General features: G+C 38.3%; 1 protein-coding gene across 2 annotated transcripts; it reads left to right on the top strand.

The window, feature by feature from the left end:
- Positions 1-1,467: 1,467 nt before the first annotated feature.
- barx1 (BARX homeobox 1) lies at positions 1,468-5,140 on the top strand. 2 transcript variants are annotated; one of them, XM_034144448.1, is made up of 4 exons: positions 1,468-1,934; positions 2,498-2,774; positions 4,185-4,269; positions 4,535-5,140. In XM_034144448.1, the coding sequence occupies exons 1-4, from the start codon at positions 1,733-1,735 to the stop codon at positions 4,673-4,675; spliced, it is 705 nt and encodes a 234-aa protein (XP_034000339.1). In that variant the 5' UTR covers positions 1,468-1,732; the 3' UTR covers positions 4,676-5,140. The 2 variants fall into 2 exon arrangements, with proteins under 2 accessions (XP_034000339.1, XP_034000348.1); XM_034144457.1 differs by having other exon boundaries at positions 4,190-4,269; positions 4,535-4,641.
- The last annotated feature ends 13,452 nt before the right edge of the window (positions 5,141-18,592 follow it).

The following is an 18,592-nucleotide window of genomic DNA, read 5'->3' as shown; positions in this document are numbered from 1 at the left end:
AAGGAAGGACCTGCGGTATCTCTCCGTGAGACAGCGGGGGATGTGCGTCAGGTCCACCAGAACAACCTGCTGGCTCGTTGTGGATACGTAATTTCACATTCTACTAGCAGTTTATTGCTCTTATACCTTGATTGTTGCCAACTACGATGCTCAACAGCTCGCTTAACGGAACTTTGACGCTGGTATCAGTTTTGTTTACCACCAATCACGGGAGTATTGTGTATAGAAAGTATTGAGTTATATTTCTCGCGCTACCTAACATCCATGAAGGCAACATGACAGAGGGAGGCCTGTCACTCAGGATGCCAAACTACTCTTTGGTAAGCCCCGCCCCCCAAGCAACATCAGGGCCAAAAGTTTGAAAGCGAAAAAAAAAGATCTGAAAGCGGAAAAAAAAGATCTGAAAGTGAAAAACGATCTGAAGGTGAAAAGCAATGTGAAACCTGAAAAAACAAGATTTGAAAATGAAAAAATAATTGTTTTGAATCTGAAAACGAAAAATCTGCAACTGAAAAAAACAAGGATTCAAATATCAAAATAGGTATAAAAGTGAAATCTGAAAATAAATATTTTATTCTAAAAAATTGCTGAACTGAATCAAAAATAATATTCAACCTGAAAAATGATGTCAAATACTTATTTTTATTTTGAATACATCATTGTATTTTTCAAAGTTCAGGATAAAAACTTGAACTTTCAAATAAATTGTATTTTTTTTAATGATCAAAACTTATGACCCTGATATAGCTCCCTGTATTCTGGAGAGTGGCCACCAGAGGAAGATATGTTCAAACTAAATGTGGTCTATCTAATTGTACAATATTAGAAAGAATCCTGTGTCCTGATACCAATATGTGTCATATTTGAAAGGAAAATAATCATTTATATTGTAAAACTTTAAAGCATTCAAGAAGTTTGTGGCTGAGATGTTTTACAACTTTTTTGCCAAATAACCGCAAAGGAAAACATCTCATAGCTCATGGCTTTAGTGAGCATGACAGCCTCAAAGCAACACTGATACCATCAAATGACTGTACATCATGTTTGACTTCATCACAAGTAAGTAATAAAAACAAAAGTAAGAATAAAAACACTATAATAACTAAACATAATAATACTTACACTAATTTAAAATATTAATGACCTGGAAAGATAGTTTGTTTAAATGTTTACAACACCATCACACCTTGTGTTTCATTATGTGTTATCATCATCATCTCCATCAAACTGGCCTAAAACTCACAAAGTCACCTGTAGGGTATTTCATGTTTTCCTCCCTTTTGCATGTAAATGAATGCAGGGCGCGTGCGGCCTTGCATGTAACTTGTTGTAGGTCTGGCTGAGAGGAGCACCAGAACCTGAGAGGTGGAGCCATGAGCACACTCTTAAAGCCGGAGCTGGTTCCTCTCCTCACTGCCAAGCTGACGCGAGGAGCGGCTCTCAGAGAAGGCATCCACAGCGCTGGGGTCGCGGGTTTTTGTCAAAGATTTGCTCTAGGAAAGAAACCAATTCTGGCCAGAAGTACTGCGTAAAACGCGCACAGGACGCACCGACGGGCACAGAAGTGGCTGCCTGTACTTGATTTTCTTTTTTTCGCTTGAGCTGAGAATAACAGCGTGGATCTCTTCACTACAGAGGCATTGCAGAGGGAGTATGACAGCGGGCTCGGGCCTCTGAAGGAGACATCGCTGAAGTTTCTCTCGGTGTCTGTTAAAGTGACCACAGTCAGATTATGCAGCATCCATTGGACATAGGGCTGCATTACTATCCTCTGGAAGGCCACCCTGATCACAGAACTCATCGCTACAGGAGTTTCATGATAGAGGAGATCCTGACTGAACATCCAGCGCACAAAGCGTCGGCTCCGGCCGGGGAGCTGCTTAAATTCGGGGTACAGGCTCTGCTCTCCGCCCGACCTTTCCACAACCAACTAGGTAAGAGAGGTGGCTGTGAAGAGAGGAATGCAAGACATGCCTTTTTATTATTCATATCATAAAATCATGATACATTTTTTATAATTATTTTTAATTGCATACAATACAGCGAAGCGTATTTTGATCTTTGACGCAATTAAAGGGGAGATCTTTTAACTTTTGTTACACGCAGGATTATTTTTAAGAATCGACTTTGAACTAATCATTTGCAACAATCCAGAAAATGTTTCAGTTAACTGCACATGTAGAGTATGAAAAGTCACCTTGCATTTGTTTTCAAACAATAACGAAGTCGCAGTATATATATATATATATATATAATATATATATATATATGTGTGTATATATATTGCTACTGTTATGAATGATGATTTAATTCAATTTGAAAATGAAGTTAAACAGACCACAAAGGGCTTTATTCAGTTAGGCTATTATTAGCCTATAGGCTATAAAAAATAACAATATAGATATTGTTATTTTGTTGATATTAAATCCTCAAATAAATACAAAGATCCGACATAATGCTTATATTCATCAGAAATGCATGTGTGTCGCTCCTTCAGTGCTGAAGGCTGACCAGAGCCTCCTGAAGTTCCCCCTGTCCCCGCTGTCCTGCCCGCTCGGCTCCCCGCTGCTGTCCGCGGTCTCGGGCCTGCAGCTCGGCTCCGGGTCTCACCACCTGCCGCTGGACCTGCACCTCCGCGGGAAGCTGGAGCACGGAGCCGACGGAGGCAGCAAGAGCAAGAAGGGCCGCCGCAGCCGCACCGTGTTCACCGAGCTGCAGCTCATGGGCCTGGAGAAACGCTTCGAGAAGCAGAAGTATCTGTCCACGCCTGATCGGTGGGTCTGCAGTGTATGACTTTATCATCCAATACAGTGGAAGATCTAGAACATTTTACATGGGGGGGTAAAAGTGTGGCAAGTGTATTGGCAGGGTGGCATGTGAGGGCTGACGGTACGTGGAACTTTAAATATATATTTATATAATACTATAACTATGTAGGCCTATTGTTAGCCTATATAATGCCAACACAAGTTTTATAAGTGCACAAAAGGAACAAGGCCAGTGTTCACACAAACCGGTGCAGCTCTTAAACAGTAAATATATGAATAGCAAAACTCAAATATAAAGTATAATATTTGCCTCCAATATGTAGTGAAGTTAAGTACAATACTATACAATTATATTTAAGTGAAAGTAATTCAAGTCCACAAATGACATCACCATCTGTTAAGGCGACCTGTTCAGCAAAACATTCCACAATATATTTTTCAATACTGAAATCAGCTAGATTGTGCTGCTGTAATGGAATATACAAGGAAAATAAAAACATACCATGCGGTCCAGCTGGAGTTTCTTCTGCCTGCCTGTCCCTCTTTCTGAGTCTGACACTTCTTTATTCCTCACATTAATTTTTTTATTTTTCCTCTTCTTCTTCACTTATGTCTTCATCTCCTCCTGACTTTCTCCTGCTCTTAGCCTCCTGCTATCTAAACTCTCTTTTCCTTTTCAATGTTTGCCGCTCTTTAACTCCTGATCAGTTCCCAGTTAATTATAATTGTTGTACTTGTATTTACTAGTTTTACTGTATAGGATTTCACCTGGTTTCATTTGTGCAGCCTCATTGTTGTGATGTGTGACTAACCTGCGTGGATTTTAAAGTGCTGCTTAGCTGACGTTATAGTGATCCGCAGCGCTCTCAGGGGTGTGACGTACTGCCACAAAGACCGCCCGTCTGTTAAACGTTGTGGGTTCAAACATGCACGTTTTTATATTTTGTTCAAACACTTCTTGTCTTTATTGAAATCAAAACTAATCAAAGGGAGACTACGGGGAAACTGAATGACCTTTAGCCCGGCTGTGCGACGCTGCTCTGTGCTTGTTGCAGGGCCGTATAGTATTTGAGGGGCCTAACATTACATTACCTCAATTGATTGCTTGTTTCAATGCTTCTAGTAGCTTGTGGCAGTTTGTTTAAACTAGCACAGTTTTAAGACCACAAAAGTAAGGGGGGGAACTTTTGTGTTCCTGTAGGTCCGCCCCTGATACAATATAACATTATACAATACGACTTGCCACATTAGTGTTTCAAAGTCTTCTTAACATTTTTAGAAATACAATTATATATGGTGTTGGTCTAAAACATATAAAGTGGCCTTAAATACCTCTTCCGATAATTTTTTCAATAGAGATAAAGTGTTGAACTGAATTGTGAATTGTTCATTTAATAATGTCTTTGTTCCTCACAGAATAGATCTGGCAGAGTCTTTGGGCCTCAGTCAGCTACAAGTGAAAACATGGTACCAGAACAGGAGGATGAAATGGAAAAAAATTGTGAGTTATTCTTTCTTTATTATGGTGATGATGATGATGATGATGATGATGATGATGATGATGATGATGATGATGATGATGATGAAATAATAGTGATAACTCAGTGAGTAAAGACCCTTGTGAAGCAATAGCCCACTATTTTAAGAGGTTATATGAAATGTGTATGTCTTAAAATGGGTTAGGGTTAGGGTTAGTGGTGTCTGAAACTGAATGGGTTGTATGTTGAAGTTGAGTGAACAGAGTGTTTCGCCTGTTTAACCCGCAGGTGTTGCAGGGCGGAGGTCTGGAGTCGCCCACTAAACCCAAAGGGCGTCCAAAAAAGAACTCCATCCCCAGCAGCGAGCAGCTCTCTGAGCAGGAGCGCTGTGGGGCCCCGGGGGGCTCAGAGGACCCTCAGGAGGAATGACTCTCAGAGTGGGACGCTCTTTAGGATGGACACACTCAGATCCTGCGTGGAGAAGACGCGCTCTGTGGGGCTGGAGCAGGGCGATGTGCCGCGGGCCCTGCAGGGGCCTCGTCCCCTCGGGCCTAGGCCCACCATGGGGCCCCTCATGGTGAACTGCTGCTGCTGAGGAGGGAGCGCAAAGCTTTGCAGTAGGTCTCCTCTTTATATTCTGAAGATCACTCGCACTCCTCTGTTTGCATTCCTTTTGTGTAACTATGCTATGTTTAATTATTAAATACATTCTGACTGATATGTGCTCTTTTTATAATAAAGGACTAAGGCTCATAAAAAGCTTTGAATGCAGAGCGTACAGTACAAGTGAATTTGATGATGATGATGATGATGATGATGATGATGATGATGATACAGGCTCATCAGTTATGTCATATGGTGTAAGTAATGTTTCAATAAACATTCCAAATAAATGAGAAGTATATGAAGATGTGGATCATGGTTTGATGGCTTTATGGGATTCACGCGAAAATAATAATAATAATAATATACTCGATTGTTGCTACTGTTAATCGTGTTGTGTGAGTAAAGCTGTGCAACCAGTTCCCCTGCATTATTGTAACATCATTTTTATTTCCTGCTGCAGGTGGTGTAGCAACATTAGACTGAAGCAGCAGCTGCGCTTTAATTTGCCGTTTTCTCTAATCCCAATATTCCTTGGATTTTCATTTATAATTACAGTGTTAGTGCTGTGTTTGCGCTTCAGACATGTATTTTATGTCGCTGTGTGTATAGCCTTCTCTCAAAGCACTGCGGTGATTTGTACTGAGTGCAGACTTTCAACATTACCTTGAGCTCGAGGACGGGGAAGAGGAGACATGAGGAGGCTCAGATTTATGATTGTGGATCAATGTGTTGCTTTTTCATTTCTTCTCTTGTTTAGAACAGATACAATTCTAAAAGTACGAGGCAGGGAGGGGGCGCGCGCCCCGCGGGACACGGTCCGCTTCACAAGGGGAATAAAATAATATAATCCAATGCAAAATAAAATAAGATCAATGAATTTAAGATACGATCAAATAAAATAAAACATTCGATTATATAATAAGATACAAATAATGTACGCTAAGAAAAGACAAAATAAATGACTGCCCCAATTTAGATAAATGAGATATTCCTTGTATTGGTCGCGCGATGGGGACACGTGCAGCGTGATCGATGGACGGGAACAACCGGAGGGAGCGGAGCTAATAAGCAGATACAGTTAAAATAAGTTACAGTTATAATTATAAGCAGTTACAGTTATAAACAGTTAAAGTTATAATCAGTTACAGTTATAATCATTTACAGTTAAAAGCAGATAGGCCTACAGTTATAAGCAGTTACAGTTAGCCTATAATCATTTAGGCTACAGTTAAAAGCAGAAAGTGCGTCTTTTGATTTTAAAATGACATTTAATGCTGAATTGTGTGTTTACATGTCTTTTGAAAACAATAGGGTTAACATGGCTTTTGATAAAAATATTTGTCACCCCTCCTGTCGTGTTGGTTTCTCCCTTGCTTTGGTGTTCCCGGTCAAATTTGACCGGTCTGTTTTAACTGCTCTCACATTAACATAAATAACATTAATTATCACCAAATTCTATTTAAAACTCTTTAAAGCTGTAAACAATGTCTCAATGTACAGTTTTACATGAATATACAAAGAATAGACACTGAAAATGTACTCTAAAATTAACATGGATGTCGATCTTTGTGTGTTCTCTGATGGAAGAACATAATTTCCTATTAACTGTCCTTTTTGACTGGGACACCATATGTGCTACAAAGTTCTAAACCTAAGCATTCAATGAAAATGGTGATCCACGTTTATTTTATATTCATTTATTTGCCTGCTCATTTATTTTATATTCATTTATTTCACTGCTCATTTATTTTATATTCATTTATTTCACTGCTAATTTATTTTATATTCATTTATTTCACTGCTCATTTATTTTATATTCTTTTATTTCACCGCGCATTTCATAGGAACATCAATGACGATTGATGTAAACTACCTCTGAGCTAACAAGGAAGGTCATATGTCAAAGGCACGTGCACAAATTCTGTCCTGGGCTTCTAACGACCGAGTGTTGGTTAGCAATGACTTCTGACATGTATAACAATCAGCAGGAGTACTGCGTCCCATGGAATCTGCCCATTCTCAACAACCACACTTGGTGCATTCGGATCATTCAGGGGCCTTTGTGGCATGATAGCGCCCTGCTGCCAGCATTAAGAGGCTGACTTCAATTACTGATAGCGGCTGTTTATGTAGTTAGAAGGACTGTGCTTAGACAGAGCCCGCAGGCTGTGTGTGTGTGTGTGTGTGTGTGTGTGTGTGTGTGTGTGTGTGTGTGTGTGTGTGTGTGTGTGTGTGTGTGTGTGTGTGTGTGTGTGTGTGTGTGTGTGTGTGTGTGTGTGTGTGTGTGTGTGTGTGTGTGCGCGCACATGTGTGTGTGTGTGGTCAAACCATGTGGCGAACCAATTACACTCTAATTTACCAAGTTCTCTTCGTTTCTTATTCTACCGGAATAGAATAGAATGTAATTCCTTTATTGTTATTGTACCGTAACAACATTTAAAAAATCTATTCTGTCAGTGCATATCCATAAATCAACAAGCAATACAAACATTAAAAAACACTTCATCCTATTATTTCACATGTTCACATTTGTGCTTGATGTGAATAGCATTTTGTTTTGTGGTTTCATGGTGCTGCTCAAATCTGAACACAAAAACCTTTCAAATCTCTTTTTAGGAAAGAACCATCTAAATCTTTATTCAGTAGGAATGTGTTCCAGGGAAAAGTGTTTTGGAATGTAGAGATAAAATGATGTGCATGGCTGAATATCCCAGAAGGTACTTAGTTGAAATATTGGTGAACTGAGCTTTTAATATTTAAGACATAAATCAAGCTGCCAGATTTACGTCTAGGTATGATGATTTTTGGTGTAGTAAAATATATTTAATTAACTGTCATACTTTTTACATGGTAATATCAAGATTCACAAAGAACTAGAATTTCTTAAGTAACATTTTAAATGTGTACACCTTTGATTCATAATACAGTGTGGGAGGAGTACGTTTTATATATTTACTCATAATATTTAAATTATTTATAGTCACTGCTCATAAACCTTAAAATACTAAGTAAATGTTAATCTAAAACCATAGTAGCTGTTTGAATCCGCGCATGCGTCTTGACAAGACAAGATACCCGCGATTTTGGACGACGGTTCAGTAAGGTTTGCACTTTGAAGGCTGTCGGAGAAGCTGCATGGCTGGAAAAAGAAGTGTTGGTAAGTTATTGTCTCTCTGTTTAAGACTTATGATAATATATGTGTCTTTGTGCATAATAGCCTGATTCTTGTTTGCTTGAACCATGTTAACGTTTCTGTGCATTAGTTCACTAAATTGAGAGATTATGTTTTAGATAAGCTATGTTACGTGCTGTTAGCTAGCTAACCTTAACTGTAATTTACCAGATAATTAAAAAAAAAACACTCGCATGCATCTAAAGAAGCATAGAATAGCATTGTCAAAAGCAGAGGAGAGGGAAAGTAATGTTAGCTGAGTTAGCGTTAGCCGCAGTTTTCCAAAATTAGCTTTGTCATCCTGTCAGGTTATGGTTACAATGGATAAAGAAAAGACATGGCCAGAATATTTTTAAACATTCAAAAAAAAGATGTACAGAAACCGAAGAGGTTACAGTGCTTGCATTATGTCAAAGACGCCAATCTATTGTGTTGTATAGATATATTAGCTACTGAAATTAGCATGCTAACTGACTAGCCCTGGCATGTCCTGCTTTGTAGTACCACTTGTTACTCGAGAGGCAATAGCAAGTCACTGTAGCACCAGTCTACCCCAACATGAGAGGACGAAGAAGTCGAGTTGGCCAGAGGGCTTGTCCTGTGCGTTTTGAAAGTAGTTTAATGTATTAACGTTAGTGGCAGACACGAGAAAACGACTCGCACCCTTGGCTCTTCCTCCCCACCGCCGGGAGACGGAGCCAGCCGGCCGGACCAGCACACATGGTGCTGCCGTTACACAGGTTAGACCCAGCGCTACCACTACCGCTGTTTTCTCGTTTCTGCCATCAATAAATGAACGAAGCGTACACGGACCATGCAATCCCAAATGAAGCTAATTCAAAGTAAACACACACACACGGCTAACGTAAATTAAACCGAGGCCACAAGTGAAGATTAAAAGATGGCAGTGTTATTTTTGTTTGAACGGCTCTCAGAGTTTGAACAGCGATGGTCTATCATGTTAGTTAGTAGTAGGCTTTTTTTTTTGTTTTTCAATAACTGAATAACTTAGGCCTATGCCTGTCAGTAATTTAGAAAATGTTGGACGTGTTACCCCCCAATATAAAGTCAACTTCGTAACCTAAAAATGCGACCTGGAGCTCAACCATTCACAGTATAAAGCTGGAATGTAACTAAGTGCCTTTACTCAAGTAATGTACTCAAGTATAATTTTGAGATACTTGTACTTTACTTGAGTATTTCCATTTTATGCTTCTTATACTTCTACTCCACTACACTTTGGAAGACATTGTTGTACTTTTTACTCCACTACATTTATTTGACAGCATTAGTTACTTTGAACCATGATATTAGTTCAAAAATATAAATCAAATTCTAAATTATGATGTATTATTATGTATTAAGCTACCCTGCAGTATATAAAGTAGTCAAAAATAATTTCTACGTTTACTAGCTGCAACATTATTGATGCAACACAAATTGGCTTGGGGCCACAGATGGTATTCTCATGTCAAAATACTTTTTTATTACCATTGCTAAAATATTTTCGTCATACTTAAAATGTCTTATAATTATATTGTTGTTGTTTTTTTTACAGTAAGTAAAAGTGTTTTTTCTGCAGTTTGAGACCTGTGAGTTAGTGCATCACTAATTATAATCCAGTGATATAATAAATATTATTCTCAAATGAGCCATTCTGCATAATGAGTACTTTTTACTTTAAGTATATTTTGATACTAATACTTTAGAATGTTTACTTAAGTAAGGTTGTGAATGCATGACTTTTACTTAGTAAAATATCTGCGTACTTTTTCCACCAATTGTTTAATTCTTTTTCTTGATTTTTTTCTGATTCAAGCATTCTATTTTCAGTTGTTTCTCACTTCATTTTTCTTGTAAATTGTATGCAGGAGGACAGCCGCAGTGATGCAACTAAACACGTCCTGAAGATCCTGGTTGTCCATGGAGAGGATCCAGTGGATGCAGCCCTCCTGCTTGAAGCCAAAGAGATGATGCCAGGATGCGGCAGTACTGCCAAGGCATGCACGCTGCTTATGGGGCTGATTTCTGCCTTAAACCTGGCATACCCCCCAACACTGCGCTACACTTTCGAGGTGTTCCAGAAACTTTTTCTCGGACTGGATGGGCTTAAGCTGACCCCGAAAGTACAAGCTTTAAAGTTGAACCTGCTGTCTTAAAGACATGGCAAAAAACAATCTTGGATCGTACATCTCAACTGACTTCTTGATATGTACCTTCCACTACATTGATGTTTACCTTAGCTGTTAATCAAAATGTTAAAATGCATTAAGGTTTTAATGGCATACTTAAAGTGTACCAATTCAGAGTGCCGGTTTAAATGTTGCAATTGCTCAGCTGTATGTTTTTATTGAAAGTTTAAAAAGCACCACTCCAAATCTATGTTGATGGAGTAGATTTGTCTTGTGGATGTTATATTTTTATTTTATATTTTTGATAAGTTAATGTTGGTTAATAGTGATTGAATTGTTTTACAGAACAGCAGACCCATGGGTTAATATTCACTCATACTTTAATATTTCTTTCAATAGAGCAAATATGACCATTCCAGTCATGCCACTGTTACATCTTGTATTATGACTGCTGAGATTTTATTTTGTATTATGACTGCTGAGATTGTGCTTATTGAGTATCCAGACTTAAAGGGTCAGTGTGTAGTATTTGGGGCTTTATGTTATCTTTTAGCAAAAATTATATTTAATGTTGACAAAATAAAGTTTAATTGTATTGTATTTTAGTTGTGTGATTTGTGCTCAATGTATATTAAATGCATAGATTATTACATTTATTAAGTAACATTTTTCAAAAGTAAATGAGTAACAATTACATAATTAAAGTGAGTAATATAACTTCAAACAAATGAGTAATTCAACATTTTAAACAGAAAAAACATGATAAAATCTACTTATTTACTTCATAACATTAACTATTACAGATATATAAGATTTACTTAATAATTGATAACAGTGATGTTCCTGTCCATGAAGAAAACAATTAGACTTTATTTAATTAATTAAAATAAATATAACGTGTAACTTGAACATTATTAAGTAAGATTTATTTCTTATCTTCACAAATGTTACGTCTGGTGATAAGTACATTTGGCCTGATACTGGAAAGTAAGTTCTACTTGATATTACAGCAGTAAAATATACTTTAAAAATGTAAGTGCAAATACTTACTAGGATTTAATCAAGTAAATCCTACAAGTTGTTTCTTTCAGTGCAGTCAAGGTGTAAATATTTGCATGAATTTAAATCATTTGATGAGATGATTAATTTAAGGGATTTTCCATATTACATGAAAATCAGTGAGATGCAGTCATGCATGCACAGCATTCGGTGTTCTCTTTAAATAAAAACTCCACAATCAACGAGGAAGCCTTATCCTATTTGCTTTTGTGTTTGGGTTCAAATGGTATGTTCACCAAAATGACAGAAACAAATATTTTCTTTTTAACCATACAGATGATTTTAGTTCATCCCTTCAACAACACATTTCAATGATGGCCTGTGACCAACAAATTGATGTTGATTTTTTTCCACAAAGGACTCGTAAATATCAATAATAACTTTTTCAAAGATACAGTCCATAGTCTAGATTGAGAAATGGAAATTGTGTGCAAACTGGTCCATCATCCTCAGAATGCACTGCATTTCAGAGATAATGTGGTTGTGTTAGAGTTTGCTCCTGCAGGTGTCAGGTGATTTCCTGTGCTGTGAGTGGAGTAGCTAATGGGGGAGGTATTAGAAGAGATAAACAAGAGTGCATCATACCGCCATTATGCGTCAGTGCTGAGAACAGTTTGCAGGAAACGTCCACCGGATGATTGATTTGAGATGGCCGATTCCCTGACTTCATGCTTATATAAAGCAAGACAGCTGTTGGAAGAAATCTAATTCCTGCAGGATATTTCCCATCTTTTTAAAATAATGGCTGTCTTTTGCTAGACGGCTAAATGAAAAACATGAAAAAGATGTGGCATGAGTTCAGTGAAACCCTCATTAGAAAGCAATTACAGCACAAAACCCCCCTTTTTAAATCCAACTTGAAAGTCTCTCTCTCTCTCTCTCTCTCTCTCTCTCTCTCTCTCTCTCTCTCTCTCTCTCTCTCTCTCTCTATATATATATCTCTCTCTCTCTCTCATTACAACATACAGTATACATATATATGTATATATATACTGTATGTTGTAACACTGAAAATGACCTGCTGTGGGACAAATATAGAAAGTGTTTTGGGACAAATATATCTATATCTATATTTGCATCAGATTACAGAAGCACACTTGTACCTGCTGCCTGCAACCCTTTTTTTCATTTGGTCTCATCTTTTAAATGTTGAGCAGTCTTTTTAAAAAGCCACAAGCATTGTTTTTTGGTTAAAAGACATCACAACCAGTTTCTAAACGTTTAATGGATTATAAAGTCCTAGTGAAATCACTGCACCTCAGGATACATGTTGTCTGGTTATTCATTTGAACAAGACATGCACAACAGAATCATGCTCAGCAATTTCCGGCAATTGCTTTCTCTTTTACAACCTTCCGTATGTATGTCCAATCCTTTCCCATTCAGTTTGATTGCAGGCTGTTGGAATATTCAGTGTGGATTAAAATAGCAGAAGGCCTTCGGTGTTAGTGAGTGGAAGACAGAGCCGCAGTAATCTCCAGATGTGCCTCACATGGCTCTGGAATCACTGAGAAGTTTCCTCTTAGGCCCTGTGTGAAAACAATCAGAACCTCCTGGCAAGTAATTCACTGATGGCCTTGGAGACAGTAACACGAGGTGACAGTTATAATCACGGTTGTATAGCCATGGATTTTGAAAGAGATTCCTTAACATGGATGTAAAGGATGTGCATGGAAAACATGTTGGACAGGACTTGGACCTAAACTGCTATCTGCTCTAGCATTCATGTGCCTCTGAAGAACAGCGACAGCATCACATGTTTCAGAATATGCAAAACAACAACAGGTTCCTAATGTTGTCTAGTTCACTTACTTTTAAATGTTTGCTACTACTTATCTTTACCTTGGCTGTACACCTTTGATTTTATTTCATGTGGGCTGTCTTTAATAATATCTCAGCCTACTGAAGTCTTTTTTGCCATACAAATAAAGCATTTCTGATTCCGATTTCTGCTCCATTAACAGTGCCCTCTAGTGGCTGAATGATATGACAGAAGCAAGGGAGGAAGTCGTTGACATTGTTATTAACCTTAACCCTGTTTATAGAGGCAGCAGATCACAGATTCCCCCCTGTTCCCAAACTGTTTTATTTAATAATAAAGCTGGGACCATACACATCTACAAAGACATTTTGACCTGACACAGTGGGTGTTTCTCAATCGCGAGTAAAGCTGCTTCAGAGCCACTATTTCAAGCATACTACGTCATCGAGTGCCGCCGAAGTACTGTTCCAATCTCCAGCATACTTGGAAATCTACCGAGCCCGGCGTACTCCGTTTGGAGAAATATCGAGGCTGCACATGAGTAGACTCCGCGGTCTTAAAATCCCCACAATGCTTTGCGCACGGACCAATTTCCCCAAATCTGTGGCGGAAGATGTAAGGCGGGGCCTCTCATATGACGCACACCTGCACACTTGCTAGCCTGTTCCACTCTTCGTTTTCCGAATGCCAGGAAGTATTCTTGACTCGCTTCTGAAGCAAGATGCTCGGCAGACATGTGCTACCAAGGAAGCGTATTCGCGATTGAGAAACACCCAGTGTTAAAGCACAGGTGTGATAATAAATGACTCATCGCTCAACTCTGTTAAGCTGCTGGCTCACTTTCACACTAGCATCGCCTTGAGAGTGCAGTGTGCATTTTTTGTAAATCGAAAAAGAAAAAACGCCTACGGTTTTGATTTTCATCAACAAAAAGAAGGACAGCTTGGCATCGTCAAAGCACCTTTCAAAAGTTTTAAATGTTCAAATGATAAAAAGTATTTTGCTCCAAAGCCACACAGACCACAAAGACACATTTTATATTATTCAAGTGTTATGGCGCTTTTCCACTGCAAGTTTTGGTGCGGTTCAACTCGGGTCGGCTCGCACTTTTTTGCTTTTCCACTAGGGGTAGTACCGGCTCACGGGTACTTTTTTAGAACTACCTCAGTCGAGGTTCCAAGCGAGCTGAAAATATGCTAAACTAGTGACATAAAACACCCCGACCACTGATTGGTCAGAGAGAATCGTCACAATTGTTGCGCGAGATAGCCCCCCAAGCGTCGCATAAGCACAATTTTTAAAACAGACAAGCTACCGTCAACAAATCCATAAAGAAATGGCAGCAATAAAAAAAACACGCCGTGGTCGTCTGACGAGGTACAGACGTTCCTCCATCTCGTAGCGGATGAAAAAATACAGCGGGAGCTCGACTGCGCAACGCGAAACGACGCCTGGACTCGGCAACGGCGTCCTGCATCCATGCAGGATGGTACGTCTTTGCTAACGCTCTGTTCTTTGCTTGAAAGCGTTGTGTCCCTATCTATTGTAAAGCTCACTTCTAACAACCGACAACCCATGTTTTTATGGAGCCCCGAAGAGCTACTGTTAGCTCGGATAGCATTAGCTAGAGCTATTGTTTGCTAACACCATATATGCCATTGTTTACGTTCAGTTTTCTAGAGTTGTTGTTGCTATTGAGCATTGTGCTGCAGTAGTTTGTGGAATTAACAAGTCATGTATCATAGATGCCGTTGTGACTAGCGAGGAGTGATCCTGAACAACGAGTGATGGCAGTGCTCCGGAGCACCGTTCCCCGGCACCTAAAAAACAGGCATGGCAAAACGACGGGAATAGTGACTTTTTTAAAACTTTAGATCATCGTCAGTAAGTAAAATAGGCAATACCACTGTGTGGAAATGCTCTGTTACAAGTAAAGTAACGTACCAAAAGTAAAAGTAGTAAGAATCACTATTAATGTTGCAGCTAGTAAAATTGTGTGTGACATCCTATATTCTTGTATATTCTTCATTGTTAAGTATTGTGCCGCAGACACATGGACCTGCACTGCTTTCCACTTATTTTGGACTGTGTTTTGTTTTTTTTGCACTTTAAACTGGTCTTATATTTATTCATACTTATATTCATTTGTAATTATCCATTTACTTCATGACTGTATATTTATACATACTCATACATATGCATATACTTATATTCATTACTTGTTTGATGATTAAACTGTTTTTGTTTGTAACAAGTATTTTTATCGTGATTTCCTCTGTGTTAATAGTAGATCTAAACAAACAAAACAGACCACAAATACAACTTTCTTTATTTATTAGAAAGATTTTCTTTTCATGATCTGTTATTTTCTCAAATGTTCTTACTGGTGCTTGAAATTCAAATATTTACTAAATAGTCAATTCTGAAACTTTTCTTTTTTTAAATCATTTGACAAACACATGTATATGTGAAAGAGTAAAACATATTTTTTTATGTTCAATACAATTTACAATCAGTACAATGAATGTGTTGCTATAAAATTAGCGCATCAGACCCTCTCGTATGTCACTGCCCTCCTCCTCTGCACCTTGTGCCGCTGCTACCCCAGGCTCTGCTGCTGCTGCATCCCATTCATCATCATAGGCCTCTCCATGACATTTGTTGCACAGATAGATGTAGGTTTCCTCAGACGTCCTGAAGTTCTGCTCCCACTGAGTGTGTGTGAAAGATGGAATAATCACACCCCACCACTCGGTAGCTCGGTTGAACGTCCAAACACGTGGTCTGCGGTGGCGACTTTGCAAATGGTATAACTTCTGAAATACACATACAAAAGCATACATATTTTAATACGTAAAAGTGGTAGCTAAAATGTATTAACCTGTTCCACTCTGAGCCTGTTTTTCAGGTCTCAGGCTCGAAAATGACATTCCCAGAACAAATGACCATATCTTCCCTTCTAAAAGGGTTAAATTAATAATCTTTTCTCAAAGTAATGATAAACCTGTGAGTTGGATGTAGAAGTGTCAGAATCAATATAAATGTTTTTTATTTTAAAGAAAATTCAGATTTTACATAGTAAAAAACTGTAAATTATAGTGTCCGTCCAAAAATTATTTTTTACAGATAGTGAAAACTACCCTTGGATGATGGGTTAGTAGACTAAAAGCTTTAGGAATCCAAAGTACAACATATAATAAGTACCCTGTATCAAGATTGATGCAAAACAAGTGAAATTTGACCTTTTTAGAGAGATTTAGCCAAAAACTGGGCCATCTGGGGTCATTTGGGTGGATTTGACCTATCTCTGGCCCCCCTTGCTCGATCTGGTTGGTTGACATACCCTTGTGACCGTTAGAGCCAATAGAATCGAAGGAGGAGACTCACATAGACACACATTATAAAGAAAAAATGTTGCCGCTTCGCGTGTGGAAAGCGAAACTAAACTGGAGGAATGTCTCCTTCTGGAGTTTGGAAACTAAAACGCAGTTGTATTGCTTATGGATTATCAGAAATAATTTCAAAGAAGGCACAGACACATAGGATGAACCTATGGATTAACTGCAGCATCGTTTTTTTATCGTTTTAATGCCATTGAAGACCACTTTTGACCAAGGTGAGCCATATTTACATGTTTAGCTTCTTGGCTCCACATGTGATGATGTACGCTTTCGTTGATAGCGTCGCGAATGTTTATCACTGAGTGTTGAGGTGGGCACCGTTAGATTCAGTGTCTCCAGGACACCAAAAAATAGTGTTTGGTTGTGCATCTAGGATAAGTAATAAGGGAGTTCTGAGTGAGTTTATGTGCCTTTGTCGGTCCCGTTTTTTCGATCGAGGCTAATTCAGAGGCTGAGTGCTAGCATTGTGGGTTTTTTTTGAAAAAAAAAATTAAAAAGATCAGTTAGCTGAGTTTCTTCCCGTTACATGGATATAACACATTCATAGTTTTATTCAATATTAAGATTCCTTAGACGTTGTTTCCTGCAAATGACGCGTTTATCCGCCCGGTACCGGGGGGAAGGCGTGAAACAGGTTAAATACTTGAAACACTTTGGTCATATAGTGACTGTGACCCTAAACACATTGCTAGTTAGCGAACGTTAGCTTACCTTAGCATTGTCGTTTAGAAGTGATCAGGAATTCTACCGAGCGCGGCGTACTTTGTTTGGAGAAATTTTGAGGCTGCACATGCAACCTGGTCTCACCAGAATGTGTGACTCCACCACGACTCCTTAACACCGCATTGCGTGGTGGAGTCACGAACTTTGCTACATTTACGTGTCTGCACCACGCAAACAACCCCAATGTAAAGTGAATGAGGCTCCTTTGTCGTGGTGCACACACGCATTTCTACAACGTCCCGCAGTGAGCTTTTATTCTATAAAACGTTTTTAAAATCTACTTTATAGCTTGTAGTAACTCACGAGAGGCTTCTTTTATTTTATTTGTATTCATAATAATTTTTATTTTTCGTCAGAATGTATTATGGTGCATTAGTTACGAATTTTTGTTCTCAAAAAACAGTGCATTGTGTGTAATACAAGTGTGATTTTTATTAAATTAGTTAATGTGAGCGTCCATTCCCATTGGATAACGGAGGATTTTACACCCGGAAGTAAGTATTCTCCTTACTGTCGATTGATTTTACAGTGATATCTGCACTACTCATCAACTCAAAAACACCAGATTATCCTTGTTAATTACACAACATTGATTGGTTTAAATTGTGTACAATGCTTTTGTAAGTTTCCCCTTCGATTCGGAGAAACAAATATTTGTTCAGAGTTTAGGATGGCCGAAGACACTACACTACCCAGAATCCTCAGCTATTGTTCCGCTTTGCCTCAAGCTCTGTGATTGGTTGACCTCCAACTGCATTCCATATGAAAAAAAATGTTTCGTAAAAGATAAAATCATACTTTATTCAGCAGTGCTTGCTTTACTCTTTGAAAGTCATCACATGAATGCATTGTAATGAATGGTTTGGCTGCATTAAACATTACACATCTGTCGTAGTTCTTTATTTATCTACAGAGATCGGGCCTCAGAATAGACCGGAAACTATTCTTTTACCGTTCTGTTTTAATTTCACAATAAAGTTAGTAGTAATAATTTGTTTTGATATTATTGTTTTTTATTAACTACTTGACCGCTGGGTCATGTTAAGACCATCTTTTCTGTGTTGCTGTGGGTTTTTTACATCGCTTTTGTGTTACAAATATCAAAACAATAACAGAATATATCCGTCGTAAACTAAACCAGAAACAGCAGTATATTTTATTTTGTTAACACTGTAAACTTGACAGCTTTTTAACCCAAACCACCTACTGGTTAAAGCTCGTTATTACACGTTTAGAGTAATTGCAATGCAGGTAGATTGTGTTGCTTTTTAATGACTGTTTTAAAATGCCTTTTTCTTAATGTCTTTCATTTTTGTAAAGCACTTTTGAATGTGTTATATTTGATGAAAACATTTAAATATTAAGAGTACATACTCTTAATATAGTGGGAAAGTGGAAGGTCAATGATATAAATAATATAGAATAGAAAATATCAAGAAGATACTGTAAGTGATCACTACAATAAAACAGTTTAGTGCCTGATAGGAGGAT

This window comes from Trematomus bernacchii, unplaced genomic scaffold, assembly GCF_902827165.1.
Source record: "Trematomus bernacchii unplaced genomic scaffold, fTreBer1.1, whole genome shotgun sequence".
Lineage (NCBI taxonomy): Eukaryota > Metazoa > Chordata > Actinopteri > Perciformes > Nototheniidae > Trematomus > Trematomus bernacchii.
This window is presented reverse-complemented; position numbering and strand designations above follow the sequence as displayed.